At 44.1% G+C, this 21,269-nt stretch overlaps 2 protein-coding genes across 7 annotated transcripts in view; one reads left to right on the top strand and one right to left on the bottom strand.

The window, feature by feature from the left end:
• Invs (inversin) overlaps positions 1–10,781 on the top strand; it is a 163,143-nt gene extending 152,362 nt beyond the window's left edge. For 2 of the 5 annotated variants that reach the window (XM_036179396.1, XM_036179398.1), the window contains exons 14-18: positions 986–1,105; positions 1,595–1,691; positions 5,479–5,708; positions 6,553–6,630; positions 9,038–10,781. In XM_036179396.1, coding sequence (XP_036035289.1) covers positions 986–1,105; positions 1,595–1,691; positions 5,479–5,708; positions 6,553–6,630; positions 9,038–9,141 — 629 coding nt within the window. In that variant the 3' untranslated portion in view covers positions 9,142–10,781. Of the gene's footprint in view, positions 1–985; positions 1,692–5,478; positions 5,709–6,552; positions 6,631–9,037 lie in introns of those variants that run through there. The other 3 variants (XM_036179394.1, XM_036179395.1, XM_036179397.1) reach the window with 2 other exon arrangements.
• The window catches only part of Tex10 (testis expressed 10), a 44,669-nt gene continuing 33,610 nt past the window's right edge, over positions 10,211–21,269 (bottom strand). For both annotated transcript variants that reach the window (XM_036179400.1, XM_036179399.1), the window contains exons 12-15: positions 19,162–19,242; positions 17,530–17,711; positions 12,243–12,453; positions 10,211–10,432 (exon numbers count right to left, since the gene is read on the bottom strand). In XM_036179400.1, the coding sequence (XP_036035293.1) occupies positions 10,319–10,432; positions 12,243–12,453; positions 17,530–17,711; positions 19,162–19,242 (588 nt within the window). In that variant the 3' untranslated portion in view covers positions 10,211–10,318. The remainder of the gene's footprint in view (positions 10,433–12,242; positions 12,454–17,529; positions 17,712–19,161; positions 19,243–21,269) is intronic.

Consider the following 21,269-nt stretch of genomic DNA (forward strand, 5'->3'; position numbering starts at 1 on the left):
GAGGCACATGTGAGTCAACTCTGCCTCTTCAGAAGTGGAAGTTACTTCCAGGTGTTTACCTTGGTGTTGGCTTCATTGAAAATACATTTTATGTGGCACATTCCCTTTTTTCAGACATATATTGTGCATATGTTTAATCTCATGTGTTTACTAAACTTCTGGAGACCTAATCCCACCATATGTATATTGTTATTCAAGACAGACTCTGCCCTTGTGTGTTTCATAATTTTGGACATGATATCATCTTCAGAAGATCCCTTCTGTCTATGCTTAGTTGAGGACATATCACACAAAAGCAATATTGCATATGCTTTTGTGGGACATCATGGGATACCTCATCCTGAGACCAATTTGTACATTAATGTATGCTGTGGTTAAGGAATCCACACCCACATGGGATACAAAAGTGGCTTCAGGTTCACAAGAGACAGACTCCACCCATCCAGAGTCTAGGTTGAGTCACGTGGTTTTCATCTCCTGGTTCTGGTGAGCACACTTAAATGTGGACTGCTTCCCAAAGGTGGAGCCCTTCGGGAACCCCTGGCCTCTTGCTCAGTCTTCACTCCAGTTAACATTCCACCTGCAAGGCTTTGTCTCTGCACAACCAAGCACCTAATAAGACCGCCCCTACCTGCTCCATTGCTGGACAAGGATGGATTCGGTTCACATCCTCAGTGCCTTTCAAATTTTTCTATTCAGCATCCAGAGTCCCTTTATTTTTTTGGAAGGCCTTTAAAAGAATGTTTCTGCTATTTTAATGGGCATTTCTAGAAAGTAACAGAATGCTTTCTGGCTGCATAACCCATCAGATTGCTAGAAAGAAGACTTGAGCTTTGTTCTGTGTTGCTGTGGTACTGTTATATTGCCATGGTTACATGATGCTAAACGAAGTGTCTGCATCTCTCATGTAAACAGATGAACAGAAGTGCCCTCACCTGAAACTGATTGTTATTTAGACACTGATTGTTATTCTCCTTTTTCCTAGTTACCCAAGAAACACCCAGGGAACACTGCAGAGGCCCCTCTGCCTGTGTGCCCCTCAGATCCTGTGAAGGCGGTGATGGCTCCAGGCCTCAGGGAGCATCCTCTGTGCTGAAGTGCAGAGGTGAGACCAATGGCGAGCACCAGTGTGAGGCGGGACCAAGCAGGGCCAGGCAGCCCTTGTCCTTTGGGTCAGCCCAGCCTGCTGAGAAAGGAGAGGACTCCAGCCCTGCAAGGGCTTCCCAGCAGGACAGCCCCAGGAAGCCCAGCAGGGTGCAGGGCAGGGCACCCAGGTCCGGAGGTGCTGCTTCCCAGAAAAGGCACGCCCACCAGCTCAAAGACAGATGCTCCCCAGCGGGGTCCAGCCGGCCTGGCAGCGCCAGGCAGGACGTTGCCTGTACTGAACAGAGCCCTTTCCACCATCGCACACCAAGAAATAAAGTGACCCAGGACAAGCTTATAGGAGGGGTCTCCTCAGATTTGCCACTCGGCACCGAAGAGTTGAGGTCAGGATGCAGGAAGCTGTGTGAGGACGTTGGGGCATCTACAGAGAGTGATGGGGTCCACGGTCCCCCGCCGGGACAGAGTGTGACTATCCACCTTCTCCCTGTAGAGCAGCGCCTGCAGGTGATCCAGAGGGAGCGAAGTAGGAAAGGGCTGTTTCGCAGGAAGAACAAGGCGGCAGCAGTCATCCAGCGGGCCTGGCGAAGGTAAGAGGGCAAGGGACCGCTGTCTGCCACGCAGCCTGCTGTTGTGACATCCTGTGCTGTCTGTGTGCTCCAGTGGGGCCCGTGTTCAGGACAGTTCTACCATCAGTGAGTTCTATCTTCAGGATAAAGGCGATTGGATGGACCCCTCCCATGAAGTAAGTATCTCTCCCTCCCAGCACCTCATGTGGTTTAAGTAAAATGGAAGATTTTTCTGTACAGACAAGTGCCCAGGACAGGGCAGTAAAGAAAAAGCCCTGGCTTACCCTCACACAGCCCAGTTTTCCGCTGCAGCTCTGACAGTTACCTCACTTTAGGCAAATCACTGTGTCTCTCTTGAGCCTCAGTTTTCCCATTTGTAAGGTAGGAATTACCAACCCTTGCCCCTGAGGCTGCTGTGATGAGACAATGTATGCTTTGTAAAACTCTGGTGCACCTTATATAGGATCAAAGGAAACCTGCAGGAACTGGTTCTTTCCTTCTATCACGTGGGGCCCAGGAATCAAACACAGATCACTGGGTGTTTACCTGCCCAGTCATCTCACTGGCTCCACACAAGATTTTACTCCAAATATCTAACCCAGTGCTTGGATGCACCAGATGTACCTGAAATACATGAGCCTACTGGAGTCCCCACCGCTCAGACCGAGCTGGGGCCTAAAAGCTGGGGTGGAGGCTGTGTTACAGGACTGAGGCAGTGTGTGTGCAGCCGACTCCTCTGAGGAGGGAGAGACCTTCCTGTGCCAATGTCCTTCACACTGCAGCCTCCACTCTCTCCTGGGTGACAGCACAGGAGCTCTGTGGCCTCTGATGCTGGAGAACCGGTGCCAAAAGAGCAGGTCACTGGGAACTCCACAGGCTGTATGTCACAGACCACCAGGAAGAAAAAAAAAAAAAAAAACAAAAACACAGACTAGCAGGGAGAGAGCGACCAACCTAGAGAGGGCTCTGGGAACACCCCACCCAAGACTCCGTGTCCCAGAGCCAAGCCATCTGGCTTCTTGTGCTTGTCCCGCCTCTGCATAATGAGCTTGAGGTCTGTTCCCGTCTGTTCAAGCTCATGCAGTTCCAGCCACCCCAAGGAGGCTGTCAAGACAAGGATCAGGGGTTCTCAGACGCAGCACTCAGGAAAATGACTTGTGTCTGCAGCAGCACTTGACCCTTTGGCCTACATCCTAGGCCTTCCCTCCCATTACTAGTGTGTTTGCTGCGGTCACAGTGATGGCGGTAGATAGAGGTGCCTTGTGCTCCTATTTGAGGTTGGAGAAGGGGAACCTGGGGGCTGCTCACACACCAGATAACAGTTCTACATTGGCTACTGCAATCGCTGCCTCTGCCGATATAATAGTCAGCATTTACTGGGTCAAATCCTCCTAACACTGGGAGGTAGGTCTGTCCTCACTCCATCCCACAAATCAGGAAACCGAGGCACAAGGAGATTCATCACAAACCAACAAAGGTGTGAGTTCTGACTTTAAGGTGGTCACCCACATGCCAAGTCTCAGGTGGGAGTAGCCACTATTCCCGCACTTGGGAAATCATGCCAGCACATGCGCTGGCCACCAGCCAGCTAAACTTCGCATTAAGCGTCTCTGCTGAAAACAGCAGGGCTTACCCTTTCAGGCCCCACAGCTGCTCCCTAGACAAAAGGTCTGGCCTCAGACTGGCTGTTCTTGGACTCCTTTGAAGAGTCAGAGGTTGACAGGTCCTGTCACTAAGTGTCCTGAGTAAATGAGCCCAAAGTCATTCCCTCAGAACAGTGACTCACAGCGCACGCCCACCTGGGCAGGTGGTTAGGCAGGTCCACTTGGGTTGCTTGAGGTGGGGCGCCAGTGCTCAAAGGGCCCATGGGAAGCCACACTGAGTGATTGTTTCAACTATTCTCTGCTTATCTACAGAAGCCCAAAGCATAGTCCTTGGACAGGGTCTGGCACCAAGCCCAAGAACAGTGAAGGGGAAAGAGGACAGGACTTGACACTCTTGACCATGAAATGCTGCTATCCTTGTAGGGAACATGTCCAGGAAGGAGCTAGAAGACAGGGATGGAGCAAGAAGATGGAACCTTGGGCCCTGAAGAAAATGAGTCTTAAAATTGTAATTTTCACTAGCAATTAAGACTTGACTATTTTTAGGGTGTTTTTGTATATGGGGAAGAGGTGGCCCTTCCTCCATCGGTTTCCACCTTACTCACTGAGCAGGACCTAACTAAACCCAGAACTAGCCAGCTTGCTCTGGAAATGCCATCTCCAGCTGTGGAGTGCAGGGACTAGACTTGCTGGTATTTACACGGGTGCTGGGGATCCTCGAGCTTGTATGGAAGTAATTTACCTGCTGAGCCATCTCCCCAGCCCTCCCTAACCCACTCGACTAGTGCAAACATTAAAACTGTACAGTGGACAAGTTAAGCTGGAAAACAGCTATGTAGAAACACTTGCTATTTAAGGACACATGGAGCTAACTCTTACTGGCATTCCTCCAGAACATTGATTACTGATAGGTATTAGCAACAGGCTAGACAGTAGGAAGAACCTACAGCCTGTGGTTGAACGGCACTATTGAATACAGCAGGGGTGTGTTCTTGAAAATCAGAGATGGACTTGTTCCTTGGCCTGAGGACCAAGACGCTCCCCACATGCAGTCTGCATGCCATCCCATCTATGTGACTGAGTGTTCACATGCAGACTGAAAGCTTCAGCTCCAGGGTGCCAGCCAACCCCCAGGCTTCCTGGTGACCTCTGCCCAGAGAGCAGAGGATGGGGAAGATGGCTGGCATCTCCACCAGAAGAAACTGAGTTGTTAGAAGTGTGGTACTCTAGTCAAGACATGCTATGGTTTGTGACTTGCTAGGAAGACTAATGAAGGCTGGTTGAAGTCAGCTTCAGAGGAAGCAGGAAGGGGCTACCCCAAACCCAGCAGGGAAGTTTTTTAGCAGTTTAGGAAGGTTACGCTCTCTCTGGTATATTGTCACACAGGCATGGGGCTGCCTGCTCTTCTGTAAGCCCACCAGTCATACTATAGTACAGATAACGAACATTAATGAAGCTCTCCTTTAAAGGGTTCAAGACAGTCATGTTCCTTAAACTTGGAAGTACATAAGGGCTAGAAACCATCAAACACACACTAAATGTCAACATTGCCAACATTCCTGCCACAGGCTTCTCATCCCACCAAGGTCATCCTAGTAAACTTGCCACTCTCTCAAACCTGCCATGTGCACTCATCATGAGTAGGGCAGACCTCTCAGCAGTGCAAGGCCACAAAATCCTGGGGTTGACGTCACCTTCGTAAGATGCTTAGTCATTACAAATGACCTCAATTGTGCCTCCCCAAGACTCAAGCAATAGGACAGTGCCTGGAATATAACACGATCAACACTGTTGGCTCCTTACAGTGTAGCTCAGCCTTATATGCTTTCCCTAACCAAACTCATGGTGCTTTGACCACATTTTGGGACACAAATGCCCCCTTTTCTGCTTGTGCCAATTCTGCTGCCTAGAGTGCCTTCCTCTGCCTGGTAAGCATCTCCCCCTCCCCTTTAGAGCCCAGTGGAGTACTAAGCAGCCACAGCAAGCCTCCCAAACCCCCAGCTCCTGCTCTTGCATGCCAGCTCACTCAGTTTCCACTCAGCCCATGCCACCTGCCTGTGGCTGCTGAAGGTGACGTCTGGTTGAATCCTAGTCAAGTCCCACAATCGTCAGCATGAATGCTGGAACTGGGGAGGAGAGCTCATTCCATTCCCGTAGCTGTCAGCAGTGCAGGGTCTGACGCCTGTCCTCTGTGACCCCACCAGCTATCAGCTCAGGAAGCACCTGCGTCTTCTTTTGCACGTGAAGCACCTTGGAGCCGGAGACGTGCTCAGATGTACCCAAGTGTGCACAACCCTGCTCCTCCAGGTCTGGAGGGCAGAACTGGAACTCAAGTTCCCAAAGTCCACCCCAGTAAGCAGAACGCCCAAAAATCCATCTAAAGGCATGTCGGCCACAAAGTCTGCTAGGCACTCAGTGCTCAGGCAGATCTATGGTAAGTATTCTTTTGGGTACTTGGAACAAACACCTCAGGATCCTGAGTGACACACCACAATCTACAATGAGACTTGACAACTCTATCCAGATTTTAAAAAAATATTTTACTTTCAAGCACTAAGAAAAATTTTCACTAGTCAACTTAATGCCCTACTTCTGGCCAAGAGTCCCTCTTTTAAATTCCAGGACTAAAAGCCTTACCACTTAAACCTCTCAGATCTGTTTGGACCCTCCCTCTAACATTAACAACTCGTCTGGACCTTCAGACCCTGTGTCACCTTGGCCATTCTATGCTGAGGTAGCAAAGTGTCGCTCATCCATGTAAATGTCCACAACTCAGTCAGTGCAGTACTTAACAGATGAGTGGCTGTAACCTGAAATATTTCCAGCTCTACAAAAGGCCCTCAAAATAAATCAGTTCAGGTATCTTTGTATAGTTTGGATAGCTGCTCAATAAACACAGAGCCCAGGAACCTTTAGGAACATCCCTTGCAGTTTAGACAGCATTTCAAGACTTGTCCATTCCCAGCCTACCATGTCTGTGATCACTAAGTTTCTGAGTAATTTCAGCTTTTGGACTTTTGGATTAGGGATGCTCAGCCAGAAAAGGTCCATGCAAACACCCAAACCAAACAAACCAATCCCAAAACTAATAACAAACCCTCCGAAATTTGAAGCATTTCTAATCCCAGACTTTTCAGATAAATATTCAATCTGTATTTCCACACATGCCTAACTTATTTTAGCAGGCACCTGCAAGCCCTCACCTCAGTGAGGTACTCAGAACTTGGTCAGGTCACAGCAGCCATTAATCACATAGGTGGCTTGTTGGTTGATTGCAGGTTGCTCTCAAGAAGGGAAAGTACATCATGCCATCAAGTCCTCCAAAGTCCCTCCTGTGCTGCTGTGTCTCAATTCAGGTAAGGCAGCCACTAAACTGGCAGAGCATATGAGGAGAGCAAGGGATGAGCTTTCTCATGGTCTTTTTGACTTCAGGTGTATGGTTTTTTACCCTTTTCATGGATTACTTCAATCAACATCTTTAAGAGGCAATAATTTTCACACCTAAAAACTATGATTAATATTAAGCTCCACGAGGAACAATAATAAATACATGGTAGCTCTCCATTATTGATCCCCTTTATCCCATTCTTCACATACTTAAAGGAGTATGTTGGAATCCTTGTATTTTCAATACCCTCTCCTTACCATAGATGGAAGGCCACAAACAATATTAAATAAAGCATGGTCTGCTCAGGCTCAATAGCACACTTCCACCCACAGGAGCAGCATAGGGAACTTCCTTTCCCTCACAAGATGTGTTTTACTCAGGGCCTTTTCCTTCATGCCAGCATTAAGGTAGGTGATAAGTTCAGGGCTGTCAGCAGCTAATGCCAGGTCTGGCCTATCTTCACAGGTGGCTATGGCAACATGCTCCCCCACCCTCCCTGATCTACAGGGCCATCCTGCAGAAACAGAGTGTAGCTGGGAAGGTGAACAATGACTGTCAGCATGAACTTTAGCATTCATTTCGTTTTTGGTGGGGAAGAGCAGAGTAATTATTGCAAAATCTCTTTAATAAGAGTTGGCTAATTCATGTAACACAAGGCAGGCTGATCAGGGAGTAACAGGTGGGGTAGCTAGAAACTTATAAAGGAATCAAGGGCCACAGTCATGTGGCAAGACAATCCTTATACTGGACTGGAGAAATATTTCAAAATGAGAACGGTCACATGAAACTAGCAGATATATGACATTTAGATATAATTAAATACAAAGTGAGCAATCGGATCATTCTCCTCTCAAATCCAGATTTACCACTGGTCCTTAAAATGAAGATGTTTGGCAGCATAGAGGTTCTTAAGAGAAAAGATCGAGAAAATACATTCAAAGAAATAATACTTTTTAATGACTTCACATAACAAACATGTTTGTCTTCCAAATTCCTGCCTTGTTTGAAATCAAACAAAACACAATCTTTGTCTAGCCCCAAATTTGGGGCAACACAGGTTGTTAGGCCAACCACACTCACATTAAGAACAAAGCACGCAATAAAGCCAGACAGGTGCTAAAGGTTAACTGGTCCATACATGTTTAACCGAAAACATGTCCATAAGTCATTTCAATGAATTGAACTTACATAGAAGGCCTTAAAACATGGAGTCAGATGGTTGAACCATAAAGAAAAGCATTAACTTCACTGAATTGTTAGTTTGCTTTTTGCTTTAAGAATTCAGTAGGGCTAAGGGCTTTCTGATTTTGTTCAGTGGACTATTCAAATTTTTTTTTTTTTTTTTTTTTTAAACAAATTGCTTTGCAGTTTACATGTTGCTGTTCCAGTCTGGGGACATGCCTTCCTAAGGCTTTACACCTAAAGGCAGAAAGTAATGGAAATCTCAAGATGCAACCGCCCTCAGACTAGTGCTGTGTATGCACAAAACCCAAATAAGCAATCTCTGCTTTCAGCAGTCTTCCTCACCTACACCATCACTCACAGGATTTCAGCCTCACTCTGTACTGATACATAGCCACCCATCTCTTTAAAATAGCAAGAGAAATGACCATGACTCATGGGGTTACTAGTAATGGCACCTCTATAGGAAACCAATCTATTCCTCCACCTTTGGAGGGGAATGCAGATGGCAACTTACTTCAAGCTAACAGTGCCCATATTCCAAAAGCAGTCATTTAAAATCTCGAAAATTAATGTTCCTTGTCCCAAACTGCCCACATTACTTTTATCTTTCACATCAAGTTATGAGTAAAATACAGCAAGGTCTTTCTTACTGCTATTTTTGTGGCCTGTCATTTGTTACTGTATATAAAACTAATGTTTTCTGTTACATCCTAATAATGTTATTCCAAGGTCTAGGGCTCAAGAAGTCGATTTTGACAGCCAGGCATAGTGCCTGTAATCCCAACTATTAGGAGACTGAGGCAGGAGGGTTATGAGTTCAAAGCTAGCCTAGACTATATACTGAGGGCCTCAAAAGAAAAAAAAAAGTGTCTAAGATTCCTGTCTGTCATCCCTTCAAACTCTTCCAACAAACAAACCTTATTTTTTTCTGGTAGACTTACAAAGAATAATTCAAACATGTATCAGTGAGAGCTATGTGAAAGGCATGCAGAGGATTGGGGTATTAGCAGTCCACTTCCTGCTTTAAACAGACACCCACCTCAGTGAGGTGAGGAAGAACTTGTCTATTTAGACTCATCACTATTTCCTGGGCACCAGGGACAGCCCCGTCCCAAATCCTTTGTCCTTAGCACAAATAACTCCTCTCTTCACTAAGACTAATTATATAAATAAACCTTTGCTTTTAACAGTAAACAGTTTGCAGTCTATACATCTTGACAACAGTGGAAGGTCAAAGAAGTTTTCTTACAACCTGCAACCAGCCAGTCAATCAAAAAGCAAGCCAAAGCTCTGACCCTGGGGGAAAAGCAGACCCAGTGTGGAGTTCTGCTATCAACTGTCTCTTACTCATGGGAAAGCTTCACCGTCCGGACCTAAAGCCTTATTAACTGGAATATGAGGTAGCAAATCAAATGTTCCCTCCTGGTGTACACGGAAAGGACTGCCTAGCTATGTCACTGTGGCTGGAAGAGCAAACTGATGATAACCAGTGGGACTAACACTTGTGCCCCAAGGAGCTGCCGGTTGGGATTTCCGACAGCTAACTGGCATAAGCCTCATTGTTTCACTCCAGAGAGCTTCAGTGAGGTGGAAACCTGTGCCACCCACAGCTACCTTCAACTTCTCACTTCCTGGAACATGTAACAAACATCACAATGTATTTTAAATCATACAGCAAAGTCATGGCCTAGTGTTTGCACTTAGAAACTGCCCAGAAGACTGAAAGTACTCTCTGTGGATTCCTTAGTTTTCGGTTTCCAAACTGGTCCTGGAAGACTACAAGCTGAGCCACATGCTCACTCTCTGACTGGGGCTTCACTGCTGAGGGGCACCAATAACATCACAGCATCAAGAAACCGGCAAGACAGGGTTCACAGCAGCGTGAGCCAAAGCAGGTCTCTCTGTCTCCCACTTTGCATCTTCTGACCAACCTGCTGAAGTAAGCTAAACAGTCTTCCCCAACTGCAACTTCTTTTGGGAAAATAACCCACATTCCAGCTTTCTAAGAATACTTAACTGAAGTCTAAGTGGTTGTGGTCTTTCACAGAGGCACAGATGACACAGGCCACTCCTGTGCTAACAACTAAAGGATAGGAAGCAAGGGTTTACCTCATTTAATTACCCCGACTTTTGGATTAGTAAATTATATTCAAAATTATGAAAACAGGTTTACCTGGATGGGATCACAAAGATTCAGCTAATTTGTTGATAAGTGAATGAAGGCACCAGAGATCATTCTATGTACTGTAAACATTTAGCTCTTAGGAAATTCAAATGTGCTTCTCCAGACAAACAACGTGAGAACTCTAAGAATTTTTTGGCCTTCTGTTCCCACTTCAGTACAAAGGTAGCTCATGAACAACTTCTTTAAAAGTTTAGCTTTAATGACAAACATCTATTACATCAGTCTTTCTTCAAAATAAAATGGATGTGCATGAACAATTTCAAACAGGAGGTACCATGGTGCTTCTTCAATACAATGCATTCAATATACTTGGCCCCTGGGGATGGCCACTGATATACAAGCTGAAGCAGTAATGTAAGTCTGTAAGCCACTGCTCCTGAACACTGCCACTCTTCAAAGTCTGCAAAGATAAACAGAAGTTTATTTAAACTGAGAACTGTACCTGAACGCATTTTTCCTGGCGTATATAAAAGCATCCTCCCGTCTATAAACCAGAGGAAGTGTTCTTTAAATACAACACAATCAACTACTAGGTGTTGCTGCAGCTGGTGAAAATTCCTCTTTATGTCCTGGATAGACTGAAATTATGAAATGGCCCCACAGCCTCTGGTGTTTGAATAATTGGTCCCCACCTAGCGTTGCTCTTTTGGAAGCTAAGAACTTGTACTCTGAAGCTACTTCTGTCCCAAGCTCTCTACTTCTTCCCCCAGGGTACTCTTGAGCAGGGAGACGTGAGGAATATTTAGATAGAAATATATAGAGAGACTGATAGAAACACAGGATAGCCTTCGGGAGGGCCTGGGTCAAAACCCAACAGCCTCTTCTGTATCTGGTAAAGGGCTCTTAAAGGAATGCCAAGGGGTGGAGCAAAAGACCTCCCCAAAGCACAGCCAAGTGTAACCTCACGTGATCAAGCCATCCCCTAATGTGAGATCCCTTTGTGAGATCCCACATAAACCCTCCCAGCAAACTCCCACTGCCCAAGACACCCCAGCCACAGTGTTTACCCCATGATAGTAGACCATGCCCTCTTAAACTGTCAATAAAGTCTTTTCTTTTAAATTGGATCTGTTATTTGGTCAGTGTGACAAGAAAACCAGTAATATGCCCTTAAATGCAATGAGCTCTTACTCAACTGTCCCCTCTCGGACATGCTGGAGACTAACACAAATGTTTATGGCCAGCCATCCCTGCCCTAACCCTTCCCTTGGCCTCAGTTGTCGTGATTTTTCACTCATGTCAACAGATTAGTCCTACAGGGCCAACTAACAATCGTTTTCTTTCTCTTTTGTGGAGGTAAGCTCATCTTCTAATCCAAGTAATTGACTTTTCTTCCTTCTACTGTTCTGAATTATCCCACTGTCCACTGCTTCTACAAAGACTTAGGAAAGTCAAACCAAGTACCCACTAACATGCTTATAAAAGCGCAGTGACACTGCAGTTCAGCTACCCTTCAATGAAGAAACCCTAAATCCCTATACACAGCATCACTTTCACTCCCGCAGCCAAAATACGGAGAGAGCCCTAGAGAACACAACTACTCCCCCAACAGCCAGGTGCAGAGGCAGCAGTGAGGCCTTCAACTTTCTTCTCTTCCTCTCTCTGGTCCTGGCTGGCCAAAGCCAGGGTATGCCCCCATGACACGCTGCGCCCTCCCACCCATTCTGACACTTCATTACAGCCTGTCCCCCTTCTGCCATGTGTGTTTCAATGCTGAATCTGCCAGCGTTCTCGGACCCTTCACTCAAGGGCATGACTTTCTTCCCTTCTTCTACAGAGCTGCCAAGATTTAAGCTTGCCTGAACAGATGTTCTCAAACTTTAATGAAACTGTCCCTGAGCTTAAAAAACACTTTTTTCCTTAATGATACCAAACATTTGGGTAGCACTTAATAAATGTCAGGTTACTTGAATATTCTCACTTAACAGTCAACAAAACCTCTACATTACTCCTACCTTAACAGGCAGAAAAATAAGCCTGACTACAGAAAAATTGAGAAGATGACCTGCCAACACAGTTAGTCAATAAAGTGTCTCACAATCCTGGTAGCTATGCTTCTAGTGCCTAAATCTCCAACTAAGCTTCTCATGCCTCTGGTTCTGAATCAGACAGCTGAGTCAGCTGGTACCTCACAGGATCCTCACTCTCTGAGAAGTGCCCTTGCTCCCACTCCCCACAAAGGACAAAGCACCAGGTTCTGTGATGCCCACCGTGATATTCTTGATGATCTGCTGCACAAGGATGGCATTGGTCAGCATGTGCGCCCTAAGGGGAACATGCTGGAGCAGCAGGTGGAGCAGCTGGCCCACAACAGGCAGCTCCTCAGGAGAAGCTCTGTTCACCCGCAGACTCTGCAGCATCAACCTGAGGACTCGAGGCAGGAGAGCCAGGATGGAGACACAAACACCCCACAGCTTGTCCCTATAGTAATAGAAAGAAAAATGGGTCCGTGAGCCAACACACAAGAGAAAATGTCCGTTCCACATTACCCAAAACTGAAATGGACTTTCAAGAAACAATGTTTTCTGCCTGTAATTCCAGCTTTTAGGAGCTGAGCAGAAATGCCATTGAGTTTGAGCCCAGCCTAAGCTATATAATGAGGTCAAGGACTACACAGATCCTATCTCAATAAACAAAACTAATAAACAAGGTTCAAATTAAATACCACAAACAATGACTAGTAAGAACTAGGTTTCATCAGAACTATGTAAGAAAAAGCAACTAAGAGTTAGCTGCTAGAAAGTCTGGCAAACAGCATTTTCCCAGGCTTGAAACCAGACACCCTGGAAACCACAGTGATTATATATAGCACAGAACTTGATCTACACATGCACAACCATCACCTAACACTGGACACGACTCAATGACCACACAATGCAGGCGGTATCTGAGGACTACCCAAGAAAGAAAAGAAATACATCCATCAAACTTCCAGGGTCTGCTCAGGATCACAGAACAAAGGGCCTATTTCCAGAGGGGGGAAAAACATATTCACCAGAACCCCAAGTTCAGTTCAGGAAATGATGAATAAGGGCCCATCACTCCAACACTGGTCACAAAAGGTGAGGCCCGAGCAGGAGCTAACAGGTTCATGGTAAATACGATCTGGATGTGCACTTCAGTGACACAAGATCCTCTGGATACTGAGTACAGGAACTTTGGGGAGCAAGCCTGAGTCAATGAATGTGCAGTCTGGGCACAGACATACCAAGAACCACAATGCCTCAGTTCCATGGAACTGGCAAAGCCTTCCTCAGGTGAGGCTCAGAGGGATGGCAAAGTCTTCCTTGGGTGCAGTGTGCAAATTCTGACACCGTATACAGAAAGAGCTGTGTCCACCATAGCTCCTCCCCCGTTCCCTTCTCCCAAAGATGTTTATGGCCTGAAGACTGCTCCCTTACAATTTTATCAGCCTGTCTCTTTATTCATCTGTATGCAAAGCACCTGTCTAGCCTTTCAACCGTATATAATAAGCACGCTCATCTTCCAGAGTGCTGCAGCTCCTCCATCTAAGACTCTGGCCCACCAGATCCCACCTTTTCTCTACATGTGCCTGTCATTCCTCAGTCCCTCGCTGCCTGGTAAGGTCAATCCCCGGGCTGTGCAGCAGGGCCTGCTAACAGCTCCAACTTTCTTAGCTCTTTGACCATGATCAACTCCTTGGACTTCACCTAAAGGACCTGTGTGTGTGTGAAGTACACAATGAATCTGTTTGAAGCCAACAGGTCAAGGTCTTTAACTGGCCCACGTACTGACACAGAACCAGACTTGGGCAGCCATATACAAGGAGGAGAAACTCAAGCTCCTGAACAGCTTAATAAGCCAAAGAATAAACACTAAAAATTCAGGTGAAAAAGACAAGAAGAAGCTGCTTAGGTTCTTGATAGATTTTTAATACCTAGCCCTTGGGTCATTTGACAGTGTGGCTGCATTCTGAGAAAGGTATTATTAGATGATCTCACCATGTGAGGTCCATAGTACATAGCTTCATAATATAATCAAGAGATGCAGTAAGCACACGGTATTATGAAGTATTAGGTATTACACATAATTGTACATGTTGTATTTTGGCATTCTATTTGGTTTTAATGTTTGAGTGTCACTATGCCCCAAAACTCACTAAGCCAGGCTGGCCTCAACCTTGCAGCAATCTTGCCTCTGCCTAACGGTGCTGGGATTATAGTTATGCATCCCACGCCTGGCTTATGCTATACTTCTGTACAACTAGCAACGCAGCAGGTCTGTCTACACCAGCACCACCACAAATGTCTGCGTAAAGTGACAATATTATGGTGGCTACAAGGCCACTAGGTGATGACTATCTCTTGGTCCCATCACATCTGTAACAGCCCTCATTGGCTGCAGCATTTGTAGCACATGGCTCTTCACTTTACACTAACAGTGTTGGAACAAATGCTTGCAAACCTTAGGTGTGGGAGGCAAGGAATCTGAACTGGACTCCATATGTAAGGTGGGAAACAAGGAAAAGGAAATGTGAGACTACCCTACAGGGAGCTCTGCACAAATTCCCCAAAAATACACACTGAGACACAAAACCCAAGACACATATTTGCTCAGTCCTGTAAAAGCCAGTTTTCAGGCTCACTCTTATTCTCCGTAAGAGAAAAATTTCTGCCCTGGAAGTAGGGACAATGAATAAACTGACAGGAACTCTTTGTAACACCAGCAACCACAAACAAGAATGCCCAAACAGGAGAAAAACAAAACAAGCAAAACCTGCTCAAGTCAATGCTCAATAAGAGAGTTAGCTCAAAAGAATTAGATTGGAAGATATTAAGAGACAAAAAGGAATGAACAGCTCCCCATGCTTAAAATGGAATGTTTAGAAAAAACAAGAAAAAACAAGGGGAGAAAGTAATACAATAACTAATGAGTCCCCAGAATGAAGAAAAAAAAAAAAGATCCTGAGTCTCCAAGTAGAGTATCAAACGTATGCTATGCTATGGCGAAACACATCCTGATTTACACTACAACAGTTCTTTTTAAAAGAAAATAAAGACTTAGACCTCCACCTAAAAACCAAGTGGTTAGGTCAGCAGCAGATTTTCATTAGTAACAAAGGACCAAGAAAACAAAAGAGCATCTTTGGGGCTCAGTGGCACATTATGATCTGGACCTGGTCAAGCCCGACTTTTCAGCTAACATCTGTGAAATCAAAGATCTCTGTGAGTTTGAGGCCAGCCTGATCTATATAGCCAGTTCTAAACCAGCCAGGGCACAAAGAGAGACTTGTAAAAACAAACGAAGAGGTGCTTTTAAGAGGGAAAACAAGTGTTACACTTTGTCCAGTCTAGTCACGTAGTCAAAGATGTTCCTTATTGAAAAGCTCCAAAGATCTTTGGAACTTCAAATTGTTTAATAAAAGGGGCTTATATTTCAAGTGGCAGAAAATAACAAATAGCAGTAAAAAGTCCTAAATAGAGATGTTATAAAACCTCAGATAACATCAATTCTATATTCACTATGCATCAGTTTTATGATATTACAGGGAAACACCCATTTAAAAAAAATTGTGTCCTCATTGGAAAAACGATAAAGTAAGTATAAATAATATACTGGACAGGCTCTGGTACTCACAGAACACAATACTATGGCCGAAGTAACTGCACAGCAGGTCAACTCCAGAGCACAGCTTGTATCTGTAAGCCATGGTCTATTGGAAATGGCTACATATGTGTATTTTCTACTGCTGCTTTCACAGCATACACTAGTGTTGAGAACCTATGGCAGAGAGCTTGTGGTTCTGAAAACCTGAGTTACTTACTACCTAACCCATTAAAGAACTTTGCTGACCCTTGCCTTAGTACAGAGAAATAGTGAGTAAAATAGAACTAAATCAACACAAATGAATCACAGATAATACTGTCACCCAAAACAAAAAAATATGAACAAGATAATTCTTATCAAGTTCACAAATATGAAGAACAGAAATAAGACTGTTTACAAATATACACAGAACCATCCACTTAAAAAGTCAGGATGCTGATCAACACTGAAGTGACTGAGATGCAAACGGAAGAGAACAAGAACTCCAGTGTGTGTTGTGTGCTGGTAGTTATGGGTCTATACATATACCAGGAATTCATGACATTGATAGCTCAGCTCAGTCTGTAATTACTGTTTTAAGCCATGAAATTGATATAGCCAGCGTGCATATTAAAAGCTCAAAGAAAAGAGGGCCAGAGCATAATGGTACACGCCTATATAGTACAAGCACTTGTGGGACTTAGTCAAGATTCTAGATTCAGTCCAGCAAGACAGTCTCACCAAAAAAAAAAGAAACAAAAAAAACCAAAACACCAGAACAAACAATAAAGTTCAAAAAAAGACTAGAAAATACACATATCAAAACATTGACAGCAGGTAAAATATAATTTTTATTTTTTCCAATTTGCTCACCCGTAAGTTTCTCACCTGATTTCAACAGGTGTATTGTGGTGGTATTTGTAATCTAAGAATAAAGCTTGCCTAAACTAAAGATCAAAGGGCAGAGCCAGCCACAGAATTAAACACAGAAGTCAGGCAGTGGTGGCACACACCTTTAATCCTAGCACTTAGGAGGCAGAGATCCTTCTGGATCTCTGTGACTTCAAAGTCACATTGGGCTACATGAGATTGATCCAGTCTAGGAGAGAAACAGAGACAGGCAAGGGTGGCACACACCTTTAAAAGCCAAGTATTTGGAAAACACACACACCATTAATCCCAGCACTAGGAAGATTGAGACAGGAAGTGAAAGGGCTGGGTGGAGAAAGGCATATAAAGTGTGAGGAGACAGGAACTAGAGACCTTTCGGCTGAGGACTCGAGGACATTCAGTCAGAGGATCCATGGAGACAGGATTGGCTGAGGAGTTGGCAAGGTGAGAAATGGCCATGGCTTGTTTCCTCTGAACTTTCAGCATATATCCCAATATCTGGGTCTGGGTTTTTATTATAAAACCATTTAGAATTCATGCAAGTGTATCAATAAAATTAAAACACGAAAACGCTTTTAAATCTACAGTAGAATCTCCAAACTACCTGTAATTTCTAGCTTAAATATCACATAGAAGTAAAAATACTACACAAATCACTAGCATTTTAGAATACTTCTTAAATCCAAGAATTTAAAATTCTACTCTGGCTAGCTCTAATGAAGCCTAAAAAACGACAAATGTTTGTACTAACACTTCACTGTCTTCAGAGTAGAAGTTTTTTGCTTTGGTAGACCTATAGTAGTGTTCATAAAAGAAAGCTATTGGGAAACTTTGTAATACTATCTGACTTTTCAAATTTGTAGCTTAATGGAAAATTAAAAGAACCTTAGAATTCTTGCTACAACACTAAAAAGGTTCCAAAGAAAAAGCTGCCAGAGCTGATACAAGCCCGTGGAAATGTTTTACTTTAGTCCTAAAATCTAATTCTCCTTCACTCTTATTTAGAGAGAACAGAAACAGAGGGAAAAGATTCAAGTTGAAAAATCAAATAAACATTACCTCTTTTTCAGATGTTCTGCTTCCCCTTTCTCTAGAGTAACCAGAAAATAAAGAAGGCTGTAGCAACAAGAAGCCAGGAATGGCAGGAGAGAGTCACTAACTACACACGTGTGATCCAGGAGCTTACACATCACTCCAAGTACACAGCCAGCCGTGCTGTCAGGGATTACAGTCAACCCAACCTGAGTGGAGAAAGGAGAGATGAATTACCTCCTCACAAAAGCCCTTCCCCAAAATGAAGCAAAGCCAGTTCACTGGGTTGGGGGTTGGATGGGGTGGTTGGTGCTCCAGCTCAGCATTCACGTGGCTCAGCATTATTCACGTGGCTCGGCTACCTGCAGCACTTTAAGCCCTAATTTTCCTCTGAGAATTTAATTCCCAAAGAAAATGCCTTCGCATGAAGAAATAAACTTTTGTGTGTATGGTGCTGGGAAGTGAAAGCAGGGCTCAGGAATTCATACATGCAAGCAGGCATTCTACAACAGAGACATCCATGCACTGCCCACCTCCCTTTCATGGAGGAAACATTTACAAGTTTCAAACATTGCCAATTCCTATCACTGGTCAGAAAATCTCCACACTAACAATCACAGTTATTTTTAAAAGCATTCAAACTAGAAGACTGTTCATTTGCTCCCTCCTTCTACTCTATGGAAGCAATGCAGAGTCCTTTGTACATTTAGTCTTCTTCTGACCTGTATTTAGCCACTGAGATGCAAAAAAGGAAAAGGCATCTACAGGAATATCATATTAATATTCAACTGCTCACGGAAGAAACCTGGAGGCCAGATAAGATTCATTATGGTATGCTCATTCCTCTGGGCCCCAGGGGCACGCTCTCAGTAAGCCTGAATACAAGCTGTAACTGTACAGAGATCAGGAAACTGCTGAGTAATCGTTAGGAACCTCCCCCAAAGGGCAATCTCAAAATGAAAACCAAGATTGGCTGGGATGTTCACTCTTTCCCATAACAACAAATGTGGCCCAGGAAAGCAAAAACCTCTGGGATTGGTGAAGAGGGAAAAAAAAAAAGTAGGCATCTTGGACAGTAAGAGAACAAGAGCTGAAGTCTGACAGCAAGAAGGGCACTTGGAATTACAGTGCATTCTCTTCCAAGTCAAGGAAACTTCGTTCTACAGGAGGAAAAAGGCTATGGACATGGCTATGAGATTAACCAAGTGACTCCACAGAAAATACATTTTAAGAGGCCTTTCTCCTAAGTAAAACATATTCTAAACATCCCAAAGTCACAATGTAAACCTCAGAAGGAGTTAAAAGCCCTCATGAAGGCATACCAATGTGAATATAATGCCAATGGTTCGAAGATAAGTCCGGCTCCAAGCTCAGCCCACTGCTTCCAATGACTGAGTCTTGTAATGGCCCTACCTTGAATCACAAACCCAAACACACTCACTGACAGTAAGTCAGAAGTGACTGGGAGTTTAATGTAAGGTCCCTCATTTCACAAATACAGAAAACAAGGTCTTAGGAAAAGAATGCATTCCACCCTCCACTCACTCCCCAGTCACATAATTAACAGCCAGCAAAAGTCCTTACCACATCACACCATGAGAGGCCAGGTAAATTATGTCTTTTACTTAAAAGAAACCCCATAAAACTAAGGATATTTACCAAATGCTTACTGATGGCACTTTGCATGATGTCAAAGCTCTGGCTTCGGGCAGGAATAACCAATAAACTGTTACAAACTGCCTGTCAGAAAAGGAGAAAAACAGGAACTGCATTATGGCATTTAGGAATTTAAAACAAAAAGTTCAATACAGTGGTTTGGTTTGGTTTTGGTTTGGTTTGGTTTTTCAAGACAGGGTTTCTCTGTGTAGCTTTGCATTTCCTGGAATTCCCTCTGTAGCCCAGGATGGCCTCGAATTCACAGAGGTCGGCCTGGCTCTGCCTCCTGAGTGCTGGGATTAAAGGCGTGCACCGCCACTGCCTGGCTCAACACAGTTTTTTAACCAACTTTACACAGTAATAGCAAACAGGTAACAAAAATTTGACTTTGAAGAGGCAAATGTCAAGGATCAAACAATGAGCCCTCACACACAGGCTCACTTTCCAGCATGACATCTACTAAGCAGCTGCAGAAACTCCCACACCTTCCAAATAGCTTAAGAAGATGGAGACGTAGTTCTATTAATTGCTACAACAGAAAGGCCCAAAGGACGTGGTTAAGGGTTGACAAAAGCCTTCTGGTCACTTAGTAGAAAATGCACACCACAGAAAATATACTTACAATCCAGGAAATACCAGTACAGATTAAATATCGTTTCTCCAAAATACTTGAGGCAGTGCTTTTAACATTAGGAATCTTCTGGATTTTAGAAAGTCATAAACTTTACCAGTTAAGCATTCATAATCCCAAAGTCTAAAATCTTCAGTACTCCCAAAACCCCAAACTTGCTGAATGTCATGTTGGGATTTATTTACAAATTTCTGAGCATTTTGGGCTTCCATTTGTGACTTAGGGATAGTGATGGAGCTTCTCAAGGTGTATCCTGATCATTTTAATTATAACAGTGACCTACCATTCCACAAAGGTAGAAGAAAGAGAAATCTAACGAAAACTGAATCCCTATCATTTTTAAATGTTCTAAGTTCTAAAGAAAAGAGGAAGTCAAGTCCTTCCTAGACACTGGTCTCCAAAAAAACTCCAGAATCTAATGGGGTGCGTTACCAGATATGTAACATGTATAAAACTGCATTGAGGGACATGACTGGTGGGAGGAGTTGTCTCTCCCTAGGAAGAGACTGATTAAGCTAAATTAAAAAAAACTGTCAATCAACATGGGGTGTTGGGAGGGATGGTATCCTTCTGAGTTTTGGTGTATGTGTTTTTTGTTTGTTTATGCAGCGAATGGGGCCTAAAATTTCACTGGCATTATTTATAAACTTTTTTTTTTTTTGGTTTTTTGAGACAGGGTTTCTCTGTAGTTTTGGAGGCTGTCCTGGAACTCACTTTGTAAACCAGGCTGGCCTCGAACTCACAAAGATCCACCTGCCTCTACCTCCTGAGTGCTGGGATTACAGGCATGCGTCGCCGCCACCACCCACTTTTGAGATTAGAAAAATCAAATCAATAGTTACCTATAAATTTTCTTACAGGCTGATATTATCCAAAGGTTTTTAATAGAAAAGATTTTTACTGACAGGAAAAAGGCTCATATTTTCAATGCCATCTCCCTGCTTCTACTTTAAAAGGGCGGTGAATCTTGCTATTAACAAAAGGTAACTCTTATTCTGAAAACCACTCTATAATAATCAAGGACCTCACTCATCTCTTCCCTTCAAAACAATTTGCCTTAAAGCCACTAAAAGTAGGGTCTCTCTGTGTAAGCTCAGGCAGGAAGCTGGTATAGGCCAGAGCAGGTCAGCCATGAATAAGGACAGACTGCCTGCCCCCCAAAGCCAGAGTCCAAACAAGGTTTGGCATACAGAAGAAACAATCAAGTAAACATATGAAGTATATATAAAGGAGCCAAGTTTCTCCCTGTCAGAAAAGGCAGGTACAAAAAGAGAAAGACAGAACACTAGCACTGACCACGTCTTGAGTGTGAGTACTTACAACAACAGAGACTCAACAGTAATGAGACAGTCTCCACGTGAGCCTCTGCTCTCCACTGAGTTCTGTATGGAGCACTGGTTTGCCATCGAATACAAATGCAAGAGGAGACTATACTAGAGTGAGAGAAGGAAACACCACAACTCCCCCGAGAATCTGACCC

The sequence above is a fragment of the Onychomys torridus genome, chromosome 2 (assembly GCF_903995425.1).
Source record: "Onychomys torridus chromosome 2, mOncTor1.1, whole genome shotgun sequence".
Classification (NCBI taxonomy): Eukaryota; Metazoa; Chordata; class Mammalia; order Rodentia; family Cricetidae; genus Onychomys; species Onychomys torridus.